Source organism: Colius striatus, chromosome 8 (assembly GCF_028858725.1).
Source record: "Colius striatus isolate bColStr4 chromosome 8, bColStr4.1.hap1, whole genome shotgun sequence".
Lineage (NCBI taxonomy): Eukaryota > Metazoa > Chordata > Aves > Coliiformes > Coliidae > Colius > Colius striatus.
In genome coordinates this window covers 1,320,994-1,346,935 of record NC_084766.1, presented here as the reverse complement: position 1 = coordinate 1,346,935, position 25,942 = coordinate 1,320,994, and the positions used below count along the sequence as shown (strand labels likewise).

At 47.6% G+C, this 25,942-nt stretch overlaps 2 protein-coding genes across 4 annotated transcripts in view; one reads left to right on the top strand and one right to left on the bottom strand.

Annotated features, from left to right (window-relative positions):
• PDLIM1 (PDZ and LIM domain 1) overlaps positions 1 to 2,394 on the top strand; it is a 35,711-nt gene extending 33,317 nt beyond the window's left edge. For both annotated transcript variants that reach the window (XM_062001496.1, XM_062001497.1), the window contains exons 6-7: positions 303 to 420; positions 1,873 to 2,394. In XM_062001496.1, the coding sequence (XP_061857480.1) occupies positions 303 to 420; positions 1,873 to 2,059 (305 nt within the window). In that variant the 3' untranslated portion in view covers positions 2,060 to 2,394. The remainder of the gene's footprint in view (positions 1 to 302; positions 421 to 1,872) is intronic.
• A 1,355-nt stretch (positions 2,395 to 3,749) lies between these two features.
• Positions 3,750 to 25,713, bottom strand: HELLS (helicase, lymphoid specific). 2 transcript variants are annotated; one of them, XM_062001103.1, is made up of 22 exons: positions 25,644 to 25,713; positions 24,690 to 24,811; positions 21,451 to 21,573; positions 20,527 to 20,586; positions 20,011 to 20,047; positions 19,850 to 19,914; positions 19,356 to 19,397; positions 18,299 to 18,523; positions 17,510 to 17,692; positions 17,120 to 17,263; positions 16,495 to 16,691; positions 15,759 to 15,855; positions 14,670 to 14,831; positions 14,053 to 14,195; positions 12,392 to 12,530; positions 11,217 to 11,300; positions 11,004 to 11,123; positions 9,697 to 9,813; positions 8,686 to 8,845; positions 6,131 to 6,227; positions 5,817 to 5,893; positions 3,750 to 4,279 (listed from the first exon to the last, which is right to left on the bottom strand). In XM_062001103.1, the coding sequence occupies exons 2-22, from the start codon at positions 24,792 to 24,794 to the stop codon at positions 4,182 to 4,184; spliced, it is 2,475 nt and encodes an 824-aa protein (XP_061857087.1). In that variant the 5' UTR covers positions 24,795 to 24,811; positions 25,644 to 25,713; the 3' UTR covers positions 3,750 to 4,181. The 2 variants fall into 2 exon arrangements, with proteins under 2 accessions (XP_061857087.1, XP_061857085.1); XM_062001101.1 differs by lacking the exon at positions 25,644 to 25,713 and adding an exon at positions 24,894 to 24,968.
• Positions 25,714 to 25,942: the final 229 nt, after the last annotated feature.

The following is a 25,942-nucleotide window of genomic DNA, read 5'->3' as shown; positions in this document are numbered from 1 at the left end:
GCATGACCCTGTGTGATCAGGACAGGCAGCCTCTGGTGCTGCCAAGGCTGGGGCTTTGCTTTGTGCATCTCTGCACGTGTGATGCATCAAGCATGATGGGCTTTCAAGATGAGCTGGCTCTCACCTGACCACCCACCATCTCAGGCCCAATTCCCAGGGCGAGGTTCAGCTGTGTCTCTTCTCCCCACACCTCCCTAACTCCCTGCCCATGCCTCAGAGCTGGGATTTAAAGAGCATCTGCTGGGGAGGGAGCAGCCTCGAGCCTCTCCCATGCTCTGAAGCTCTCTCTTTCCACCTGCCAGGAGACCCTACGAAACCCTCTGGATTCCGGAGCGTCAAAGCCCCCACCACGAAGGTGGCTGCCTCCATTGGGACTGCCCAGAAGCTGCCCATGTGTGACAAGTGTGGGACTGGCATTGTGTAAGTAGGCCTGTGCCTGGGGTGGGGGAATGGCTGAGGTGCTGCACCCAAACCCCTTCACTCCCAGCCAGAGCAGCCAGCAGCCAGCTCGAGGCACGTTTCCTCTCCCCAGCTGTGGGAGCGTTGATGTTGCAGTTCCCCCCAGCGAGGCAGGGGCTGGGTTCCCTTCTGCAGACCTCAGGGGAAGCCAAAGCAAGTCCTCACGATGCAAACACTGAGTCAGCTGTTGCTGCAGCATTTTGCTTCCCACCTGAAATCCCAGCCAGAAACAGAATGGCCTTTGGATTGAATGCTCTTCGTGCCTGGGGTGTGGGGCTGTGCCTTGGTGGGCCCTGAAGCCCAGGAGAGCTGGGTTCTGCTCCCTGCTCTGCTGCAGGCCCTCACACCTCTGCTGGGGCCACATTTATTGGTGCCTTTCTGGGGTTCAGCCCAGCTTGCAGCCACAGCAGAGGCATGGGGGTCTGTGCAGAGCTGCCCCACCACAAGTGTAACAGCACTAGGGACCCAACCCCTGTCTTTGCTTCTCCAGTCTCTCAGTCACCAGCTCTTCCTGACTCCAGAAGCCAAGTGCCAGTAGCCCACCTGCATGGTCATGGAGGAGCCCAGCTCCCTCCCAGCACACGCTGCCCGGCCCTGGCTCAGCCCATGTGCTCTGGCTGCAGGTTGCTGGGGTGCCTGCAGCACCAAGAGCTGCCACAGCCCTTACACAGGCAACCCCTACCCTGTCAGGTACCAGTCAGACACAAACCCTGTAGTTATTCTGCCCTCTGGGTTGGGAGCACAAGGCTGTGGATAGCACCGAAAGCTAATGAATTATGGAAAAGAGAGAGAGGGCTGCTGCAATGAACTGATGCTCATGGCACATGGTGTTGCTGCTGGGGGAAGCTGTGAGGTGCTGGGTAGTGTTTTTGACTCATTATCTGCTGGATTAAGCCACAAACTTTTCAGTAAGAGCCATCCTAGGTTTGGCTGCATCCCTTCACTGCAGCTCTCCAGCAGCAGCAGCAGCACTGGAGAGCAGAGCCAGGATCTGAGCCCTGTGCTTCTCCCATACCTGGCATGGCAGTGGCCAGCTGAGCAGCCTGCACTGCCCAGGGTTGGTGGTGGGCAGCCAGCTCTGCCATTTACCCTGAAGTCTCATGGGTCTGGGTCTGGGTTTTGGCCTCCCTCATTTGCTCCTGGGCGTTTGGAAGCTGTTGTGCCGTCTCCTAAAGATGCATTCACAGCGATTCCTGCCACCACAGCCGACAGGAGTGTCCCGTGAGGATCTCAGGCCAGTGTTGGGAAGCCCTTCCCAGGGGAGGGCTCCTCTGCCAGGCGGGAGGCAGGGCCTTTGCTGTGTCAGGAGCAGAGGAGCTGCCCCAGTGCGGCGCTGGTGTGGCCCGGGGCTGTGTGGGAGAGGGGAGGCAGCGGTGGGCGGTGAGCTGAGGCTGCTGTTGGTTCCTCCCGCAGAGGGGTGTTTGTGAAGCTCCGGGACAAGCAGCGGCACCCCGAGTGCTACGTGTGCAGTGACTGCGGCACCAACCTGAAGCAGAAGGGACACTTCTTCGTGGGGGACCAGATCTACTGCGAGCAGCACGCCCGGGAGCGCGTGGTTCCCCCCGAGGGCTACGAGGTGGTCACGGTCTTCCCCAAGTGAGCCGCTGCTCTGAGCCCCTCGGGGCTGCTTTATCTCTGCTGCTTCTCCCCGGAGAGCCTCAGCCCTGCCTCCCCTGCCACGGCTTGTTTGCAGTAAGGAATGTTAGGTATGGCTTTGAATCCCCTCGCCCCTGGTGCTCACTGCTTGTGAGGTGTCACTACTTGTTCTGTTATTGTCAGCTCCTCTCCCACTGTTTGGGTTTTTAATACACAGAATCGTTCTTCCCTGCCCCTCCTTTGTGCTGTCAATCACACAGGCCAAAGCCAGATCACCACTCTTCTGTGTCCCAGTCGTTTGCCTCCTGTTTGCATTCAATAAACAGGGTGAATCTACAAGGCAGATGTGTCAGCTTCCTCCTGCTCTCCCCGTGTTCCAGGCTGGGCTTCCCTGGGCTGCAGCAGAGGTTCCCAAACCCGCCTGGACACGTTCCTGTGCCCCCTGAGTGAGGGGAAGCTGCTGTAGCAGGGGCTGGGGCTGCAGCAGCACTGCAGGGCCCTTCCAGCCCCCACCACTCTGGGGTTCTGTGAACTACAAAAGGTTTGCAGGACAGCTCTGGAGGTGCAGGTTTCTTGTGCAGCTCACAGTGTTGATCTGTTTATTGCTGTGGGAGCAGGCTGGCTGAGGCCACTGCTCGCTGCTGCAGCTCACTACACAGAGAAGGAATGCATTCAGTTTGGTTTTATGAGGCAGGACAAAAGGTTTGGCAACTGCAGCCTTGGCTGGAGTCTGACTTTCCAGATTCCTCTGGAGTTTCAGTGTTGGCAGCTGGAGTTTGTCAACAGTAAGAGAGCAGGTTAAATTGGGTCATGCCTGCAGCCACACGGAGCTGCCCGGGCTGGGAGTGAACGGTGGCGGGAGAAATACAGGAGAGGTTCCCAACACAGACACTGGCTCTGTCAGTGATTCTGTTGTGCTGCTATTGCAGGTGCCCTTGCATCCTGCAGCAGGGCTGGGTAACAAACCACTGCAGGAGGGAGAGCAGAGCAGCCTAGTGAGTGTAACACTGGGGACAGCAAGGGCTGGACTTTGCTTTGTCAGGCTAATAAGTAACTGAGCAGGAAACTTAGAACCTTTTGTCTCTGCAGCCAGGATGGAGGCAGGGCTTTTAGCAGGCAAAGGTCAAAGGCAACCTCCTCCCTCACAGGCATGTTTGTTCCCTCATAGAGGGAAGGATAACACCCCACCAACTGAAAATAACCTGTCTTAAGCCAGGCTCACAGATTCCCTCCATGGACAGCAGGAACCATCAGGTGGCTGGAAGCTACTCTCCCAAGTCAGACAGATGAGGTAGGACTTGAGTGCATTCCGTGTTCCCTCTGCCGTGGCCCAAGCAGCACCACAGCAGCTCCAGCTGCAAAGCCATGACTGCAGCTCTTTTTCACACTCTGGTAGCACTTTCACCAACCAGGATGAGCTCATGTGCTGCCCAAGAAGCATTTCCTCCAGCTGCTATGTCCTTCCCAGCAGGTCCTTTGCTGTGGAGGGGAACAAGCCCTCCAGCACTAATGGTCACAAACTTTGGGGTGTTGGGGCTCACTCCAGCTGCTGTTTTTTTTCTTGTGGGTCCAGGCTGTTGTGTTGGTTTGTTTTGTGTGGGATTGCCTACTGCTAGAGCACATCAGCCCAAGAAGGAAGGGCTGGACACAGGTAAGCTTTGCTTCTTTATGCAGCCATGCTAAAACACTCACACTTTTAGACAAACCAAACATTTATTCAACCAAAATAATTTGCAGAAGCTAAAACCAGAAGCTACACACTGGTCTGTAACAAGGCTACACATTCTCTCCCTTCCACATCAAACCCTAAATGACTCCATAACAACAAAGTGTTTCAGGACTTCCACAGGAAGGAGTCTGTTTTCCCACACCAATTGGCCAGTTTCTGCCACGGTCAGCAGAGTTCACACATGCTCCTTCTCTTAATTCTTTACAAGAGCCTACCAAAGCTACAACGTGAAACTATCACCTGCAGTGTAGAACGTGGTACCATTTACTGAAGGAAGAGGAGAGTTGAACAAGGCCTGAAGGAAAGTCAGCATAAAGGGTGAGTGTGTGTAAGTGACATCTGACATTGGCTCTCCCAGAGAGGTCTGTCCCCTAAGACCTGGGCCACGGTGGGCACGTTAGAACACACATTCTGCACTGGAATCTGAGGACTCTTCCAGGACCCTGAAGACACCCGTTTTCTCCTTTTTCGTTTTCTCAGAGGTCTTCATTTGATCTGGGATTAAAACACAGCAAAGATCAGCAGCAGCAGGTGAATGAGGTGCCCGCCAGCTCCGTGCTGCAGGCCGGGAAGCTCGGTGTGTTTGGGTTGGAGCTGGGAAGCAGGTTGGCACAAGCATTTTGCTCTTTCAGCAGCAGTTTGCACTTGAAAATATATTTTGTTTCCAGTTGAGTACTTAAAGAAAACCCAAGTTCCAGCACCTCTGGCTAAAGCTGAATGGAAAGGAGCAGTGTGACCATCTGCCTGAACTGTTCTTGTTTTCCCCAGCAGAAAAAATCTGTTCAGTGAAGTGAGTGGGAGAGAGACAGAGAATGTTCCAGCTCTGCCCAGCAAGATTCCTTTCTAAAGTTCAAAGCCCTCCATCTTGTTTTCCTCCTGCTTGCAGTCACTGTGTTGCCTTTCCAGTGAATGTAAAGCAAATGGAAAAGGATTGTCTTTATATCAAAGTCCCAGCTTATAGGGCTGCGAGGTGTAAAGCCCCTGTAGTAAATATTCAATAAGCAAGGCCTGGCTGAGCTCTCAGGATAAACAAACACCTTTTGACACTTGAAGCTATTATTTTTGCTTGGTATAGTCGAGGGGAAAAAAAAAAACAAAACCCAGACACCATTATAAATATGATGTACACTAACAAATACTAAACTTAAGGGCACCTTCTCCAACTGGAAAGGAGCAAGTCAGGTTGTTCCACAGCCTGAATGTGTACAGATACAGACCACAGTATCAGTGCAGCAAGTCATTGTTTGTCTTGTCAGCTAACTGAAATGAGCAGGTTTAGGAAACTGTTTCTGTGGATGATCTAGGAATAAAATTAGGTATAGCAACAGTCCTCCTGAGGCCAAGTTATTTTACTCAAACCATCTGTAGAGCATTAAAGTCAAGTCATTGTTTATACAGGCATTACAGTTTAGAAGTGTCCATGCTTTGTGGCTTATTTCCCCCAAAGATGCTGAGGGAAACAAAGCATACCAGATCTCCTGCTTGGACAAACTGAAGCAGTTTTTCCCTCTTGCAGAACAGTTAAGGATATTGTGTAACAGCTTGGCCTGACCAAGCCCTACAATTTGCAGACAACCTCAAAAATGTTAATGTTTAAACCCCGATTTGAGGCTCTGACAAGCCATAGTCACTCTGAAAAGTGCCATTTCCACCCCCAAAGTGTTACCTGCATCTTGAACTAGGACAGGACCTGAAGATGCTTTTAAAGGAGTTTGCTGAAATATAACAAAATAGCACTTGTTCTCAGAGCAGCTGAACTACAGCAGCTTAAAGAGCATGGCATTGCACAGCACCACCTCAGCTCTGGTTCACAGCAGGCCCAGGGCATGCTAGGCACCAATGGGCTTTTCTGCAATGCTTTAGAGCTCTGTCAGTTCTCCTTCAGCAAATCCTACTGCACATGTCTACAAAGGGCCCTCCTGCAGATGTCTGGCCCAGCTGAAGCTAAGGCAGCTTCCTAAATAGAAGGGCTCTTAGAAAACTTGGATTTACTGTTGAACAGAAAAGCAGAGAGCTGAAAACTGAGACTCACCGAGAAGATCACTTCTATCCAGGAGTAACTCGAGGTCTTTATCACTGATTACTTTTTCTTTAGATCCTTTAACCTCCCTGTTGAGGAAGAAATATCTCTCAATACAGATAAGTGCACGGCCCAGTAAGTACTGTAAGTGCTTACACACTAAGTACTGCACAGAAGAGCCATTTTCCCACATGGCAGAGTCCCCAAGACATTTTTTCCCACCCTGAAGATCCACATACCACTTCCCAAGACAAGACAGCTATTGACAGCTGCTTGCAAGCTGCATCACCAACCCCTGCTCCAAGACAAACAGGCAGTCTGCATACCTCTCATAGTCCCGGGATTTCAGCAATTCCATTAATTCCTGAGGGTCCAGGCAGCTCTTGGACTGTGCCAGACCAGATTTGCCACCTTTAAACTGATCTGCAGGAAAAGAGAAGTTGTAAGAAACCAAACCACAAGACATGGGAACAAGTTGTGTTGTTAGAATGAAGGCAGGATGCACACCTTGAGCAGATCACTCTTGCACAACAAAACTAACGCTGTGTTTGATGGCTTTAGCCCTCAGGTAAACACACCTTACACCAACAGCCTAGCTGGTGAAGACAACTGGCATGCAGACCTTTCACCTTTGCAGAAGACCTGATTGAAACACCAACTCAACATGCACACACACACACACAAGCAGGAAAGCCAGTAGTTCTACTTACAGCAAAACCACTGTAAATAAAGTTAGGTGGTGGATGCTGCAGTTTGCTCCCTTTGCATTGTGAGCTGGTTGAAACAAAGTAAGCAGTGTTAACCACAAGATAGGGAACCTGGGAAGGATGGGTGGTTTGCAGAGAGAATGTCCCTGTTTAATGGCCCAGACAGACATGACAGAATTAATACCCCTGACACAGGCTGGGTTACTGAAGAGACTGCTCTGAAGCAACACATTGATCACACTGTCAGCCCAAAGAGAATCACAGTTACCTAAGGTTATCACTTAAGCTGAGCATGGATGGGGATTCTCTCCCTCACTAACAGGTCCTACAGTGGCACACAGGCCCTGTGGTGCAGTACCAGTGATGCAGTCTCTGCCTTTCACCTTGCTCAGAGTTTCACAAACTCCATGGCACTGAATTAGTGCCATACAGGTCTTGAGTTGCAATAATGGTGACACAAACAGAAGACCCTATCAAGCACCCAACACTTTCAGTAGAAGTGTATGTCCCTCACTTCCTCTCAGTTTGACATCTACTAACTGAGATCCTGCTGGTTCCCAAAGTTTCCCAGGCAACCTTCCTCAATAACACAGAAGCAGGAGACAGGAAGAGTAGCCTAAAAAAGCATCCTCTTTGGAACAAATTCCAGTTCTGAGGCTCCAGTACTTGTACTGTACATGCCCTCCATGCTCAGACAGCACTGAAAGGCCTGAATGAAGTAAGCTCTGTGATATTCCTTCCTCAGTCACTCCTCCCACCCCTTCTTTAGATACTCCAAATTACTGGATCCATTCCACCACCTTTACATTTAGAGAGTGGATCCAGAGGCTCCTTGGAGGGAACATCCCTACCTAAGCTGCAAGATTTACGTGTGACTCACCCATAGTTACCAACATAAACATTCAACTTAGAGCAAAACTGAAGGGATGTTCCAGCCTGGCACTCGGCTTCCTCCCAGGCACACTCCCTGTTCCCTTCTGCCCTCAGGAAAACATTGTGGGGTTAATTTCCCCTTAGTATGCTATCAGACATTCTGAACTTGCTTCTGAAGGCTAATTATTCTAAGAAGCCTGTACCAAGTGACAAGAATTGTGTGTTTCAAGTGGAAAATGCTATAGGGAGCTGCAGAGTAAGCCATGGAAGCACAGTAGGATTCCCACAGGACCCTAGATTAGAATCTTGCTGTGCTTCCCTACTTGGATCCTATAGGACCCAAACAAGAAAAATCTACCCCCAAGAGCGACACTTGGACCCAACCACTTCCTAAGGCCTGTTGAGTATGATCAGCTGTATAATCAAGAACACAACAACAATCCCTGTTGATGATCAGCACATAAAATCAAGGACTATTGTTCTGTTCAGCACTGGTCAATTGTTCAAACAAATCGTTCCAACTGCTCTGCCCTGCTTGTAACACGCTGTTCTTCAACTCAGGACACAAAACAAACAGACAGATGACAGGGGTTTTTTTTATACAGGGGTTTTCCAGCTCTAGGGTTTGTGATCTCAAGCAAAGCTGGGCAGGAAGCCCCCCAGAAACAGCTTTCTGTAGCCTCTACTCACTTGACCAATTTAAACAGGAATGCTCCCATCTCCAGCCAGTTTGCCAGTGCAACTGCAACAACCTCCCACTACACACCATGAACACTGCCCTAGGTGTTCCTAAGCAGGCACATAGCCCCAAGTGAAGGAGTGCTAGAAATTAAACTGCAAGTAATAAGATGATTTATGTTAACCTGCTTTTCCATTTATATTCTGGTTCATTCTAAACAATAACTAACTCTTGACCTGTGATCTACCAGTTGGGTCAAACAAAGTACCACCTTGCTGACAAGCTACCAACAAGCCCAGAGCTCTACTCTTATTGCCTGGCTTTACCAATGTTTCTTCCATGTGGGCTCAGTGTCTCATTACCTCTCTTTTTCCCCCTTACCTACTAGTAAAGGAGTAAAAGTGGTGACTCAAGAAACACCAGAGCTGCTTTCCTTTAATTTGCTGCAGAAGTTCCCTACAATGTGTCCAAGAATGCCTTTTGAAAAGCAATACTGTATTAGCCACTGAAGCCTTTTGTGTTGACAAATACTAAGCAGCCACAAAACTGAGCAACAAGCTCCCTCCTGAGATTTAAAGCAGCAACACATGCATATAGGAACTCATGGGAGAAAGACACTCACTTTTGTGGATAATCAGCTTCTCCAGCTTCCTTTTGGCAGCAGCTCTCTCCACAATCTTCTGGTCAATAGTATTTGCTGTCACCAGACGATAAACTACCACTGGCTTTGTCTGACCAATTCTGTGGCACCTGTCTTGGGCCTGCAGGTCCGACTGGGGGTTCTGAGTAGACAAAGAAACAAGTCAGCTACACCATCAGCTTTTGGTTTTTCCATGGGACATACCACAGGCAGCATTTTCAAGTGAACTCAGAGAGTCACAGTGGAAACAATGAGCAGGGCTGCCATGGTATAAACACAATGCTACAGCTCTTTGCTCCCTCAGCCATGAGCAGCTCTGCTGCTGTAGCTGCAGAGGAACCCAAGGAGCTCAGACTGCTCCTGCACTACGTGCTGTAGTCTTCAGCACAAGCTTGTGGTTTGCAGCACAAATTTAGCTGAGGGTGGTGACTGTAGGTTTGTGGGGGTTTTTGTTGTAGGACAAGGGATTTATGACTTTGAAGCTGCTTTAGCTCTCCTGAAGCTGAACAGTCACACAAACAGCAGAGTTGTCTATTAAATTAAAGTGAAGATGCAGAGTTCCTCAGTCATTTCCTTCCATACCTCCTCCCTCCTTCCCAGCCTCCATAGTCACAGCAGCAGCAGAATCCTAGCTAGCTAAAACACAAGTGGCAGGTCACAGGAGGAAATTCAAGAGGCTGGTACTGACATGGGAGCTGCTGAAAACAGGGAACCTGTAGGAGGTCTGTCTACATTCAAATAATGAATCAAAAGAAGGAAACATATTTTTAACAGTAACAGGAAAACCTCTCCTGCTTTTGGTGTGACTCAGGTGCTGACAGGCTACTTTGGAAACCAAGTCCATAAGCTGTGACTTTCCCAAGGAGGCTACTTCCTGTGTAACTTGTTTGCCTTCAGTACCTGCTGTTCCCTTCTTGTAACACCTCGCTGAGGTTACAGAGATGGTCTCTACCACAATGGGTTAGTAAATGAGAAGTCACTTGATCAACATACCCAGTCGCTGTCGTAGATGATGACTGTGTCTGCAGCAGTCAAGTTAATGCCCAAGCCTCCAGCTCTGGTACTCACTAAGAACAGGAAGACTTCAGGGTCAGTATTGAACCGACGCATCTGGAAGAAAATTCATCTATTAAAAAGCAGCAGATGGATCAAACACCACGTGGCTGATGGTTGATTGTCAGACACCTGGGTTTAACAAGCTGGACACACACACCATTAAAGCACATGCTGTCAAATGCTAAGTAAGGCTCCAGGACACATTGCATGCCTCTGGGACAGCACAACACCAAGCACTGAAGCAATTGTGTTTTCTTATCTGGTGATTCCAGTGCAGTCTAACACACAGAGTGGATATGGTATGGTCCAAAGCACATTCACCTCCACATAACCAAGCTGGCAGAGCCCAGAAACATATCTCCTTGTGGACACAAGCAGCAGTTTAAAATACTGATGCCAACTTGATTGCAACTTCCAGCCACCCTTTATCCCTCCTTCCCTTACTTTACTTAAAAAAACTGAGAGAGGCTTTCTGGCCTCCCACTCAGCATCCAGCCTGCTTTCACCACAACACGCTTCCAAGTGTCACCACAGCCCCTACTAGGCCTGCAGTAACAGTCAAGAGCTACTCTGCTCAGCCTCACCACTCAAATGCTGGTAGAAAACTGGGAGCGTAGACTAATTTTCAAGGACTTTGATCATAAGAGAGAAAAAGAAACCATCATTCCACTACCAGGTGGAAGCAGCTATCCAAGCTCTCTAAGAGAGACCTATATCCTCTGGGCTCTCCTGGACATCAGCATGTCCAGCACTAGCAGCAAAACATGGAGCTGCTAAGAGCCTGGCTGAGCTTAGACTGGTGACCTGGAAAATTTCTCTCATTCTGCACCCATACCACACTGTGGTAGGCACACAACCAACTCCTAAAAACGCCCACAGCCAACAGCATAAAAAACGTTACCACATTAATAAAAGTCACTGCAGCTTGCTGACATGTTGCTAGTTAGTTAGCCTTTCCTCTTTCACAACCAGCTCTGACAGCAGCAACTACAAGTGTTCAGGGGTTTGGCTTTCGTCAGCCACGCTGGGGCACAGATAAAAAGGATGGGGCAACAGGAAGCTCAATTTGAGCTAGATGATCTGTCATCTGCCACTAGCTTTCCACAGAACATTAGTGCATGCTTTAGAGAGCAGATGGCAAGTGCAGCACATCCCCTTGATCCATCCCTGTATACTTCCTCCAGATGTGCATTGCTCTTTAATATCCCTGCTACCAGGCTCAAAGGACATGTACAGGTACTTACATTTTCTTCTCTCTCTGAGTAGGACATAGAGCCATCCAATCGACTAAATTTCATGTCTCTCAGATAGCAGTAATCCATCAAAATGTCAAGCATCATTGTCATCTGTGAGAACAACAAGACCTACAAAACCAGGAAGACGCCTCAGTACCATTTTTTGGTCACAAGAAGACGACTCTGACTTCCTTCCCCCTGCCCCCAAATCATTAGCTTTACCTTATGTCCTCTCTTTTTCAGTTCTGGAAGCATTCGGTCCAAGAGTAGAAACTTGCCTGAATTCTTTACTAGATCTTCATCAATCTTGGAACAGGGGAGAAAGGATCATGTGTTAGGAGGGAAGGTCACCAAGTTTCCCTCACTCAGAAGCACCAACAAAAGCTGCCCGAAAGCTTCTCACAGGAACAAGCTTGCACCAGCTTTTTAACTAAAAGCCTTAAAGACTGGAGGCAACAGTAACTAGAACAAACCACACTGAGTCAGTTAAATGATGATGACACAACCAAACACCACCATTTCATATGCCCAAACTATTGAAAGAAAACCAAACTCAAACTAATTGGTTTCCATCCCATTTCTGGCAGGAGAAACCATGCTGATTTTCAGTGGTGCCATCTGTCATCTTCCACACTAAGTTCCCCTCATCACCCAGGCTGGGCTATCTGCTTTTTATGCACTGACTTTACATTGACAAACTCCCAGCAGCTTGTTCCTGAGCACAGCTGAATCTGTTACCACTCACTGAGCAGGAAACGTGACCACACATGCCCACAAACCTACATTTAGAAGGTGCAAGTGACTTCCAGTTGTTCAAGATTCTTTCAATTCAAATCAGTTCACACCTCCCTCTACTGCCTACTGCTTTGTGTGGACTGAACTACTAGCAGGGCCCTGTGACATAACTTGAGGGGTTTCCCCTTCTGAGGAGAAAGGATGTTGTATTCTCTGAGCAGATGACTCTTGTACTTGGTTCAGCACCTCACACTTGGGAGTTACCCCCACGCCTCCTGCAGTGGGTACAATTTCTGTCATCCACAGTTCCCCCAGGCCAGCATTTTTGTTTTGAAAATTGACAAGCGTGAGGAGTGATTCAGGCACATCCTGAAACACCTGGAGCCAACAGAACCAAGCTACTGCTTCAATTCAATAGCTTTTCCAGCACTACCATAATGAATCACTATGGCATCAGTATGCAAAGGCTGAGCAGGCACCGAGGCTCAACAGGGCTCTGCAACTGCTGCTCAGAAACTTCAAACAATGATTCAGTACACTGCTGGGATTAATGGGGAGGCATATGCCAAGTACATTGGAAAGGCTCACTCTTTACTGCCATTAGCTCACAGTCTATTGCTTTTTAATGCCTGGAATCATTTTAGTCCTTTCAAAATCCCTACCTTGAATTGTTGTGTGGCAGGATCCAACGGATATTCAATAAGATAGGGGTGATTGCAACATTTCCTCAGCAACATCATAATGTTCTGCAGCTTAAGGTTCACCTCTGAGTCCATGGGAATGCTCACTTCTACCACTGGCCTTGAAAAAGAAACGTCACCTTATTAGTACAGCAAGCGTCACCTTATTATGCTGCAGATACTGAAGAGAGCAAAAACAGCAATGGAAACAGAACCAAGCAAATGGATTCGTGTGCTGTGTCAAATGTCCTCAAAATCCCTCACAGTTAGTAAAGCTATTACCAGACAAAACTTGTTTTAGTGCCACACTTGGCACCGAAGGCTCGAGAAGCCGCCGTTATTGCTTTAGAACACAAAAGGGCAGCCAGCAGCAATCAGAGGCAGGAAAAAACAACTTGGGAAAGTCACCCAGCAGAAAAGGGAACAGAAGCAAGCTCTCTCCAGAACAGTCAGATCTCCTGCAGAACAACACAGCAGCTGTTCCAAAACCAGCGCCTTGCCTGACCCATGCTGGCCACACACACACAGAGCAGGATTCCCAACAAACACAGCGAGGCAGCTCTCCCACATCTAAGTACAGTCCCCAACATAAGGGATCCATGCATTCACTCAAGTTGCCTTTTCTTGCAAAGCACACTGCACTACAATAAAGGTCTAGCAAAATAAATGCATTTCAGCCCTGAAGATTAACCTGGATTTCCTTCTGTCCAAGGGATCTCAGTTTAGAGCCACCAGCAGACCTTGCCAGACCCAGGATGAACACGATTCCCCAGCTCCCTCAGTCCTGAACCTCAGCTCTGACCTTAACCACCAGAAAGCATCCAATACCCGACACCAAACAGCAATAACCATGCTGGACATTCAGTGCCAGGCCTCAGCTTAAGCCTACACAATTTACAAACTTTCAGCAAGGAAACTACTCCTCCCTTTTCTCCAGTCCTGAGCCCAACCTGTGCTGCAGGTGTTCCTGAGGAGCCCACAAAGCACAGGAGCTGACTGCAGCTGGCACACCAGCATTACACATACCCGTGAATGGAACTGGACATTGAAGACAACAGATTTACCTCAACCTTGCAAAACCTAGCAGCAAGCCAAGCTCTTCAGCTCTTTGTCTTCACTGCTAGCTGTAGTCAGGACCCAAGCTGTTGCAATGAAATCTCAACCCCTAAATAGGTAAGATGAGGCAGTTCTTCCCTGGCTGGCACTCAACATCATCTTAAGACTTTAAGGCTTTGCTGAAACCACAGTTTTTTGCAAACAAAGTGCTTTTAACAGCCCAAAGGAATTACCTTTCATACTAGGACATTTTAGCTTTCTGTATCAATAGCACTCTCATCACAGGACCTACCCTAGACAGGCACTTGAGAGGCAGATCTATTGCTAGGTCCTTGCTAAGGCCACAGGTCTAGGAGCAAACGTCATGCAGTTAACTGTAACACCAATGAGAGATGGTACAACCTAATCATTGCTATCACAGCCCAGCAAATATTAGCCAAAAGCAAAGAAACAAACCATAAAGCTGCAAGGGCAACACATTACAAAATGCCATCCTCTTGATCAATTTGGAACTGCAAAGCTCCAGAAGCAAACTTAAGAGGGAAACATTTGATACAATAACAAGAAGGATCTTTCAAGGCAGGCACCTCTCTTTTTCTACTTCGTCTTGCACTTTGTTGATGAGTTTCTCCAGGTCATCAGGTGAGCCATTACGGTTTTCACAGTAGTCAACCACTTTTCGACTCCGGCGCTTTGGTCTGCCTGTAGGACTCAACTCAACTACTTCTTCCTGTGGGAAATGAGAAGGTTGCCATCAGCAGCAGATAGCTTCAGGCTGCCAAGAAGAGCTCTCAGTGCCACGTAGGCGTCATGCAGCGCTTGGACTCAGCGGCTCTAAGCCTTGTTAAGGGGAAAACGCAGCCCAAGTTGTAAGGGTCTGTAGCAGCAGATTTTGAAAGCTTCTGCTTGACTATTAAAAGTTGCATTAATACCTCACTGGCTCTACAGAAGAAACTGCCAATTCTGTGACAACTGTCCTCTTTTTCTCCCTAAGCTATAAGTAAGAGCATATTTATACCCATCCTGTTCTGCACCCACCAAGGCCTGTCACGTAACTGCCATTGACAGAGCTGACAACAGGATTAGACTAAAAAGTGAAGCAAAAAGTGGGTTGAGTTCCAATGGCAATGAAGCAACACCACTGTGTGTTTGCCAACAACCCAGTACCAGGTGGCACATCCCCACCATCCACCTGGGCAGGTACCTCGTTATTTCCCAGCAGCTTCATGATGGTGCGGTTGACGATGGCGGTATAGAAAGTTTCCTGCTTCTTTGCCAGGGGCGCGTACACCACAACTTCTCGTTTAGGAGGAACCTCGAGAGCAACGTCAGACTTCAGTCTTCTCAGTAAGAAAGGTGTCAGAATCTGAAAGGGTGAGCAGATGTGTGATAATCACTCGAAGCTCTCAATGTGTTAAAAAAGCCAGCCCAGCAGCACACACAGAGGTTTGCTGACACAACAGCATTCTGGCCATTTAAAGCAAGAGAGCTCATTGGCAGAGTTCCACATCTCATTGTGGAAGCTTAGTCCAAAACTTTTAGGCACGTCCAGGTGAATACACATGTTCAAACACCAAACAGCTTCAGAGTGCTGGAGTGTTTCACAGGGTGCAGCAGTAACTACAGTACAGACCTTTCAAAGAATGTTCATTAACTGAGAGCAACGTTGCTATGAAACAGCTCATCTTGCTCGTTATACTCTTCAGTTATGCTGGGAAAGCCCCAAACCTTTAACTGAAATAAGTAATAACTTGGCACCATCAATTCTAACTTCAAGGTACAATTTATCTCTCTCACCACCAGCTTATGATGGGAAAAGGATAGCTCTGTAAGCATTCACCTCTACACTCCCCTTAAAAAAGGCTGGAGTGGTAGTGCCACAAGACAGGCACGCTGCACAAGCAGTCTGTCCAAAGGTACTCTGCTCAACACCTGAAGCTGACATAAATCCCCTCAAAGTTATCTTTCAACAACATAAATATGCCAATTAAGGTTTTTGGCAAACAGAAGCAAGGAAATGCAATTAAGTTTGGCTGAACTCAGTTCAGTTCCCAGAATAAAAGTGAGTCATTATCAAAGAGATATATTGTTCCTCTCAGCATTTACAAGCACTGTAAGAGACTGAAAAACACCCCACAAGTCAAAGGTAGCCCAGCAGTACCACAATAAAAGCCTCAGGCCTAGAATTCAGCTCCACAAACAGGACTTTGACATGCTTTGGAATAATGGTCAATGTTAGAAACCAACCACCAAAAGAAACCCAAAGCAACACAAAGAATAAGTAAGTGAAAACCTGATGCAGCATATGTAAGATGTTTTGCTCCCTTTCTTTAGCAATAATGTCTTCAGCAGTTTCTGTAATGCTGGTAATGTCAAACCAGGATTCAAAGCTATAAAAACAAAGCAAATAAAAAAAGGAACAGCTTACTACATAGCTATTATTCTTTATTATTAAAGTTCTTCTCTTCACCTGTGACTTAAGGAAAACAGCACTAATATCCATCGTGAACACAGGGTGGACAGGAGGTGTTTCTGAAACACACCTCGTTCAGATGCTTGAGGTGTGAAGTGATTGGCAAAACCACCTCTCTTAGCTTGAACAGATCATAGTCAATAACCTATCTTGTGTATTCTTTTCTCAAAATCAGTCTAAAGACTGTTTTTTAACAACATTCTTCCACCCAACTCCCTACTGCTTCAGACAAGGATCTATCTCCCCTGGGTCCCATGTCTGCCAGCCTCACACAGCTTCCTCCAGCACTGAGAGACTCTCAGGCAGCACCGGGCATGCTCAGAGTAGAGTTTCCACTATCTATAGAACTGAGTTCCTTCCTTCCTTTCTGAAACAGCTAACTGTGAAGGGCAAGACACATTTCAAAGCCTTTACCACCAAAGAATCACACCAAATTACAACCATTCCACAGAACAGTGCTTCACACGCCGACACAAGCTTAATAATTAAAGAGGCTCAATAACGCCCAGACGGAACAAAGGCAAAGCTGTCTCCATCAGCCCACAACCCAACCTACCTCTTCAGATCATCAAACACATCTGGCAACAGGAAGTTAAGCAGCGACCAAAGCTCTGCCAAGTTGTTTTGCAGGGGAGTACCAGTCAACAGGAGTTTATTGTCTGCGTTGAATCGTTTCAGTTCTCTGATAAGGCGGCAGTTCATATTTTTAATCCTGTGACCCTCATCTACTATCAGGTATTTCCAGAAGCAGCTCTACAAGAAGAATGGATATTTCAATAAACTTGAGCTTCACTCCATCAAAATGTGTGGCCAGACGAGATAAGCAGCACTAGTGAGACTGACTGATACTGTCTGTTACAAAGATTCTATTTACTGCTGTTTCTCACTTTGCCAGACTAGAAGAGCTGAGCACAAAACAGTTAATGCCCTGTATGTGCTTCACGGTGACAGCATTTAGAAAGCTCAGGTCATCACAAGAAACTAATCCTGGTGACCACCATTCTGATGTTAACCATGATATTTCTATACCAAGCATGGTTTTTACTCCAAGCCTCCCTCCCCACCACCTACAGAGGTAATGAAAAGAGCAAGTACAGGCAGCAGGCAGGTTTTTGCTCCAGCCAAAAGCACCAGCATTAGTGAGGAGGCATCCCAGCCACCCCAAGGAGAGCTGAGGATACCTGCAGGGCATTCCTGTCCCGCATGGCTATCTCAAAGGAGGTGATGACCACGGGGTGGATCTGCAGAGATCCCTGCCGCCTGTGAATTTTACGGACCAGTTTCCGACGCTCCTGCTGAGATCCGTGGTACAGCATCAGTGGGATCTGAAAGGGAAACAAAGAGCTTTAAAAGTCTGGTGGATCCAGCTCATTTAAACCCAAACAGAATTAGGTCTGTTACCAGAAGGCTGTAAATAACACAGCAAGTCCCTGTACAGTGTGTAGCAACCACATAAAAAACGACAGTTAAACTGATGTTCCACAGACAGAACATTAAAGAATTAGAACAAGAGGTAAATTATTTGGGGTTCTCTTAAGGAAGAAAAGGAAAAAAATCTCGATTTCTTTTACCTCTGGAGTAAACCTCTTGAATTCAGACATCCAGTTTGGAAGAGTAGACAAAGGACCACATACTAGGAATGGACCAGGGACTCCTCGCTCCACCATCAGTGCTATTGTGGCAATACACTGGATTGTCTTCCCCAGCCCCATTTCATCAGCCAAAATGCCATTGATACCATTCTCCCAAAGCATCTGCATACACAGGAAAAGAAATGTAACCGCAAAATAGCCAACACACCTTAGGCACAACAGACATCTTTAGGAACCTAACTCCGGTGGCAACTCTCTCCTGGCCACATTTTTGTATGACAGACGAGGATGACTCTCTCCATGATGGAAATAAATACAAGCATTCTGTAAACCCTGGGCATTCACAACAAAGTGTATGTGTTTCTAGCCAACTAAGTGCCTGACTAGGGCACAAAACCCAAGAACAGTATCAAAGGAAGTGTGATACGAAAAGCTCACGCCATCAAAATTCTCACGCATCCCAGCTCCAAAGAATTCCCTTGGCTCTCCACTCTAGAAGGACAAGGTCCTGTGCTGATGTTTCAGTTTTATCTATTCAAGCACCTTCTGTAGGCACAATGGCTTCATCGGGTGCAACGCCGAAACATTCTATCTGCTGCTTGACAGCCTTTTCAGAACATCATATCCTTCTCTCCTGAGAAATGGTAACAAATCCCTTCTCTTCACCTTCCCCCTACGAACTATGATCAGACTTCTACTTTCTCCCCCCCTCTATTTCTCTGTGTCCCCGCAGCTGCAGACACAATTTCACCAACAGATGCTCCATACCCTTAGCCACTCCATGCCTTCCACTTGGTACCACCTCATTACACCACCAGTAAAAATCTTGGGCTGCTGAAAAGGCACTGGCTGTCCATTAAACTTCCGCACCGGATCGAGGAACTGCTTGGCACTGTGCCGTACAGCTTGACACAACCTGTCCTTAATGACGCTGTTGGAGTCTCCGTTTTTCTGCAGGTCCTCTGGACACAGGTTGTCAGAAGAGCTTTCATCCTACAGGGGGGAAGTTCAAGGAACATGTGACAAGGGAAATGCACATCAAAGCCCAGCCAAGCCATACTTTTGCCTAACTTAGACAAGTCTTCATGTGCAGTGACATAAGCCAGCCCCTGACACAAAGACTTGTTTTGAGTAACTGCCAACTCAAGAATAGAATATGTTTTTATGATTAACACTGTAGATGTCAACATACAAAACTGGAATGCCTCACACGCATTTACTCCTTTAGAACTGAAGAGCAGTGATAGCTACCTACTGAAGTGTCTTGGCTTATAGCTTTCTCCCCATAAAAGCAGACTTAAAACATCTTCTCAGCAGCTGGCATTTAATACAGCTCATTCCCTTCTGAAAGTGAATTCTCAAGAAAGCTGGAAAGAAATTCATGCTGTGCATGTAGCTTCTAAACTACAGCAGAGCAGAGGAGACCATGCCTGTTGTGTCCATGCCTGAATGCTTCAAGATGACTGTCTTTTAATGTCTTAAACAGCGACGCAAATGTTTCACAGTAAATTCCTGATTATTTTTGAAGCTACAGGCATTCTATACAGCATTCCAGTTCACCTCTCTTTTCTGCCTATGTTCAGCTACACATTCAAATGCAGTGCTTTAAAAAAACAGTGAATTGGAAGCTTTCGTCTCAGATTTCTGAAAACTGGGTCTAAGTGCACTCACCTGCCCCACTGTTTGAAACCTCTCATGCAGGACTTCAACCTAGCAGAGACAGGTTTCCTTACAGGAAAAGTTAAAGGCACGCTATAATGCATAAAAAGCCCTCCCTCCCTTTGAGCTTAACACACCTAAACTGCAATAAGATGTGCCCACATACCTGATTTTCCACTTTACTTTTCTTTGCCACCGATAATATTTCCTAGAAACAAAGAAAAAACATGGTTATACTCTTTTCTTTAGCCTTAAAGGCTACTACCGTTTGTGTTTAATGGCACCTTTTACCTAAAGATGTATTTTAGAAAGCTCTCCATACATCATTGATCATAAAAGTGACTAAAGGTCACACACTAGAGAACATGTTCCAGTTACAAAAAGTAGCTGAAAATTCAACTGGCCTCTGCACAGCTTGTCTCCTTAAAGACTTGACAGAAAAAAAAACCCCAGCATATCATCTCTCCAGGTCTGACAACAGAGCTTGTTACACAGATCTCTGTTGGAAGAAAGGTGTATGTTACAGACTACTGTTAGCTGGTAATCTCTCTGATGCATGAGCATGAATTGCTCTAAAGTACAGACGTGACCCAGTGATTGCCTCAGCAGCTAAAATCTGTGCCACAAAACCCCAGACAAGCCTGTTTAGCTATGGCCTACCTCTTTGGACATAATTTCTGAGATGTTGTATGTCCCATCTTCTCTCCCTCTCTTCTTTTTTGCACCTGTAAGATAAACATTTGAGTTTACACAACACGTGAAACATTAAAGAAACTAAAGAACAACAGCACCTACACCAAAGGCGAAGTCTAATACATCACCTGATTTCTCCTCTTTGCCATCTACCAGGCTTTGACCCTAGAAAATGAACACAGGAAGAGGTTCATCATCTTATGCACCTCTGTTGTGACACAGGTAAAGAGATGTAATCAGCCTCAAACCATTGTCTTTGAAAGCTTCTTAAAACTCTTTCACTCTTCAGCAATTTTTTAAAATAAAGCATCAAAAAGGTTCCTGCTTATCTTTTTAATGACTTATTTAGCATCTTGGCTGAGGAAACAGTCATGGCTCAACCAGAAAACCCTCAAAAATAATTCAAACCACCTTCTTCAGTCTGAATTAGCCAAACATCTTCTTAAGATGACTGTCATGATATGCATTTTTCTCAGCACTTTCAAACAGTCATGGTTAAAATCAATAGGGTATACTAGGAAGCTCCTGCACGTCACATACTGGCCAATCTAACTAACTTAGTTTACCTACCTTGATCAAATTTGACGTCATAATTTGTCAGACTTTTATTCAGACAGTTACAAGAAATAGCTGATCAATCTTACCTTGGCAGATTTTAACATCATCTCTCTCTTCTTCTCTAACTTCTCTTTCCTCCTCTGCTCCTAAATAAAAGGCATACACGTTTCTTACCTTCCAGCCATACCCACAGGGCAACTATCTATCACAGAGCTAACAACAGGCACGGACTACATTGGTAATGAAGAGTTCTCTGTACCCCAGGCTTCATTTTTGCAACCTCACTAAGTCTTTATTCTGAGATGGTTTAAAATAAAGCACAACTTGGAAAGTGCAGCTGCTCTGAGCTGCTTGTCAGTCAATACTTTGAACACTTAAATATGGTAATTCACAAAGACTTCAAGAAAAATACTCCAAAGTGCAAAATACTTAAGGCCACATCCATGGCAGGGAGTTGTTTGTGTATGCAGCTCCCCTCCAAGTTCTACACATGACCGTTTGTGATGTGTAGGAGAATGTAAGCAGCCTACAATGCCTTTAAGGAAGAAGTGCTTTCACGTCTCCAAGAAGATTTCCAGGCCACACAAAAGATGCCAACACAAAACAGGCTGCTCAACCTCCTGTTTGTCAATTCTTTGCCTCTTCTATCCTTCCTCCACATTTTCCTGCTCCTTAAACTTTGTTTCTGATTTCAACCGTTTATTTCCTCTTTCCAGCACTCAGGCCAACACAAGAATTGTGAAGGTATCGGTGCCACCTTTACCCTGTGCTTTTCAATCATAATTCCTGCTCCCTCTGGCCTGATTCATTTATAGATCAACTTTTAAGTGTCATGTAAAGCATCACTTCATCACTGGGCAGTAGCTCCAGCAGATTTCCATGTAGTTGCTGCACTCTTAACAGCATTTTTACTTCAGTTCAAACAGCTGGATGGCAAAAAAACCACCAACAAACCCAAACAGATGGCGGCTCATCTTAAGGATCCCCACTCCAGATGAGAATATACCTACCTCCAGTTGCTGCTGCTCCATTTTGGTCAGCAAGAATTTGGAATAGATGTTGCTTTTTTCAAGCAAATGTTGCAGCCTCTTATAGCGCATTTCAGTGGACTCCCTGTCCCAAGACGTGCGAGCCTGGACAACACAGAGAAATGCCAAGTATTTACAGATGCCTCTCATGCAGTGAAGGGCTCTTCTACAGGATAACTACACTGCTCACACACACAATCTTTCCCTCCCAGTCACTACACATTTACATTCAGGAGTGTAGGGACTCACACAGGAAGTGCTGCAAGATGAAGTAACTGAGAGCTGCCTTCACTTGCACATTTAAACAGAGCTGTGTAACACACGTGCCTCCAGGGCATCAGCACAAGGCATCTGAAGGCTCAAAGGACTCTCAACACCCATTTATAGATTCAGAGCAAAATCTGAGTTTATCTGCAGCCTGCAACATTCTAGGGGGTACACTAAAACCTGACAACATTCAGCACAGTTTCCCAAATATTAATTAGGACTCCTCCACGTGCCATTTGCACAAAGGTACAGTTTCTCATTTGGACAGGCTGTTCAGACAGCTGTACAACCATCATGCCTAATTTACAGAGGCCAAGCCCATTCTCAACAGAAAACAGAAGCTTCTGCTTTGCTCTGCTTTTTAAAAGTAACTTCTGCTGAATTAGTCAAGGCTGTGCAATTAGAAGTTTGCAAAGGACTCTTTAAAAAAGTCACATCAAGACTGCCCCAAGGAGTAAAAAACATTCACCATTCTGCCTCCATCAGACAATGCCCGTTGCACAAGTAACAGAGAAGTGAAAAGGTATAAATTAGCATCTCCAAGAGATGTCCCAGAAGGGGAAGATGAAGAGCTTTACAAGATGCTTATCTGTTCCATCACCTCCAGAAGCAGCGCTGGGGGAAGGGCACTCCAAGACAGAAAGACAAGGGAACCTTCTGAAAGTAAATAGATGAACTGGCAAGGAAAGGGGATATTAGCTGAATCATGGGACAAATCCTGTGATGCAGAAAAGGGGGAGCATGTTTCCCTCCCTCAGAATTTGTTTCGTTTCCACACACAATACTCCCTGTCATTCTTATCAGGCAGCTCTCACCCTAGTTTTTTATGAAAGGAACATATATTTCAATAAATTCTTTAGGAGAAGAGATGGCCTTCTCATAATTCTTCTTACGCTTTTCATTTGCTTGTGCTCTCCCTGATCCGGGCTTTTTTCCTTCAGATTCGAAGTACCTGAGCTCAGAAAGATCAATGCTAAGAGAGAACACAACTAAAACTAAACTACTTGCTTTGGCAAATTGTTGTTGCTCACCTTTTACTGGAGTGAACACAGCATCCTTCTATGAACTGGTCAATCTGAAGGCCCAGTCCCTCATAAACAGAGCAAGTTTCAAAAGGTAAAATAAAATATAACTCAAAGGTGATGAACAACATTGAACTCAATATTTCTCCTCTTTATCCTTTGACTCAGTCTTCAAGCCTCAATAAAGTGGAGTTTTATTTCTTTTTGACCATAAAGGTAAAAAAATTGCCATTCTTTCATCACTCTTATGCATCTGCACAGTGTATGCTGCCATCAGCCCACAGAAAGAACAAGGGACTCTCTTGCTGAACTGCTGTAGTAATCACCTGGCTGGAGGTTTGCCAAAGTGACAAGCATAAAAATCCCAGAAGAGAACTGCCTCCAGGGTGCCTGTAATGAGCAATTTCCCCTGGTGTGACTGGCCTCAGATTGCACAGATAAATCACAACAACGGGAGTGCTACCCTTGCTAGCTCTGAGGATTCTCACCAGCACACCTTATGGCATCCTTACAAAGTGGTTGGCTGTGAAACAAATTAAACTCAAGAGTCATTTTCATACTTCCTGTGCTATGAGATAATTTGCTCTACAGGGGTTTACTCCTTACCCTCCAAAGGCATTGCCTATAAATTTTCAGTTCCAAGACTGATCAAGGAACACCTGAGAAGAAGTTCAGACAGGCTCTATCATGACTTATTGTTTGCAAGAAAGGTTATGAGACTTGTGATAAAGTATTATTTTCTAACTATAGTATCATAAAATGCTGCAGCCTAAAAGCATCCCTTTACAAATCCCAACTTGTCTTAGCAAAAAGAGAAAGACTAAGATTAGGCCCAGGCCTTAGAAATTGTATTTTGCTTGCCCTTAGAACAATATTCTTAAGACAGGAAAACAAAAAGGTGATTTCTCAAGTATTTCATGTACTAGCATCTTTAGTAGTTCTTTGGAATACAGCTCCCAAAAAGAGCACTTCAGAGAAGAGTTCTTTCAAGCTTACAGTGCCTGAAATATACCTCACATGGCATCCTGATACTTGACAATTTTTATCAGCACAGGTCTAGAAGCATCACACCTCCGTGTGCTCTCTCCTAAACAGATGAATAGCAACAAACAAAAGCATCCGGAGGCAGAGAGACATGAAACGTTTGTAATGACCATGTCACTTATGTCAGGGATGGGTCATTTCCTTGAAGAAGCCTGTGTCTCCTGCCACATGAGCAAACCAAACGCCAGCTCTCAGGGTGATGACAGGTATGCAGCAACGCCAGCTCAAGCAGCTCCTGCTCCCCTCGACTCAGGGGTGCCCACACCACTGCGTGCAGGGAGGAGCAGGCTGGCATAAACCCCATCCTTTTTGGCCAGGCTTTTCATGTCGGGCCACTTCCTTGCCGCAAACGCTGCCTCAATGATGCCTGCTGCCAAAAGAAACGCACAAGCGGGCTTCTTGCTGGCAGGGATAAATGCTGCTCGTGGGAACGTGCTGCAGAGCTCTGATCGCGTCGTTTGTTTGGTGGGGTGGGCTTTGTAACAAAACAAGAGCAAAAAGAGGGCAACCAGCGTTCTGTACACACACTCAGCCATCACAAACAAACCTTCCCCTTTCACGTCTGAGACGGAAATTCAGAAGAATGCGAACCTGCGACCCTTCCCGAACTCGCTTTACTTTAAAGGCACGCTATCTCAGACTTTGAGCTCGGAAAGACCAAAGCAAAGGGGCAATTCTCGCACTGGCAGTCTGGATGCGTCTGACGCGCGCCCTCGCCGACTGCCGGAGCCCGCCGAGGGCAGCCCCCCGGCTCCCGAGCATCACCGCGCGTCTGTTTGTCCGTACGGTCGTTCTGAGCTCCAAGCGCCGCGCGACCCCCGCCCCCAGCCCGGCCCACACGCCGCCGAGACGGCTAAACCGACTCGCCGACCCCGCGCCGCCCCTCACCTTCTCCAGCATCTGCCGCTCCTTCTCCAGCCCCGCCGCCTCCAGCTCTTCCTCCTCCTTCAGCATGGCCGGCGTGATCACCGCCGCCTCCGCCTGCTCCCCCATCTCCGCGCCCAGCGCTTCTGCAACGAGCGCACCGTTACGCGGCGTGTTACCGCGGGGCCGCCCCCCTCCCTCTCCCCGCCCCCTCGCCGCCGGGCTCACCGCCGCTGCTCGTCGTGTTCCGTGCCGGCATGGCCGCGCGCCGCGGGCGTGAGGGGGCACGCGCCGCCCCCGCCGGCTCCCGCGCGCGCCGCCCGCCGGCCTCGCGAGACCGAAACCCGCGCGCTCGCCCAAGCCTCGCGAGAGGAGGCGGCGGCGGCTCTGCGGCACCGGGCCCGCTCTCGCGAGATCTCCGCGCCGCCTCAGCGCCCGGAGCGGCGGCGGCACCGGCACCGGGCCCGCTCTCGCGAGATCTCCGCGCCGCCTCAGCGCCCGGAGCGGCGGCGGCCCCGGGCCGCGCGGTGCTGGCGGCTGGGAGGGACCTTTAGGGATCAGCCGGTCCAACCCCCCGCCAAAGCGGCTCCCTGCCGGCGTCCCGGGCTGAACACAGGGAGAACGTGCTCCGGGCCTCGGCCCTGCGGAAGTGCGTTGGGTTGCCCGTGCGTCTGGCCCTGGGGGCTCCTCAGAGAATCGAGCTGGCTGAGGGCAGCCCTCCGTCACCCCGCTGCCGCCTCTGTGGCCCTGCCGCCAGAGAGCAGGGCAGAGCTTCAGACCGAGCGGGAGCTGCGGAGCTGTGCTTCCCTCTGCCGGGAACCCTCCCAAAGCACCAGCCCCGCTCAGGAAAACCTGCCTGGTGTTCAGAACACCGAATCTTCACCCACAGAGCACGAGCTGTCAAAATAACTGTGAGCTCGTCAGCTCAGACCCACGAAAAACATAAATGAACTAGTAATTTGTCTGTTTGGCACCTGCCTGTCGAATGGATCCCTCGAAACCCGCTCCACACGTGCGGGGACTGGAGCTCCACGTTCTAAAAGGAGACCTGGAAAGGGAGAGAGGAGAAGGAAAATCAGCAGCAGAACAAACAAGTCTGGTAATAGCTGAGGTGCATGGCATTCTTGTCATTCCCAAAGCCTCGACAGGCTGATTCTGGCTGTTGTAATGTGGTTTATGGACAAGTGATTCTGCTGTGCCAGGCGCAGTTGGGAGGCATTGCTCGAGATGCTTCTGCAGCGGGAACATGAGCAGGGAGGAATGTTACTAACCTCCAA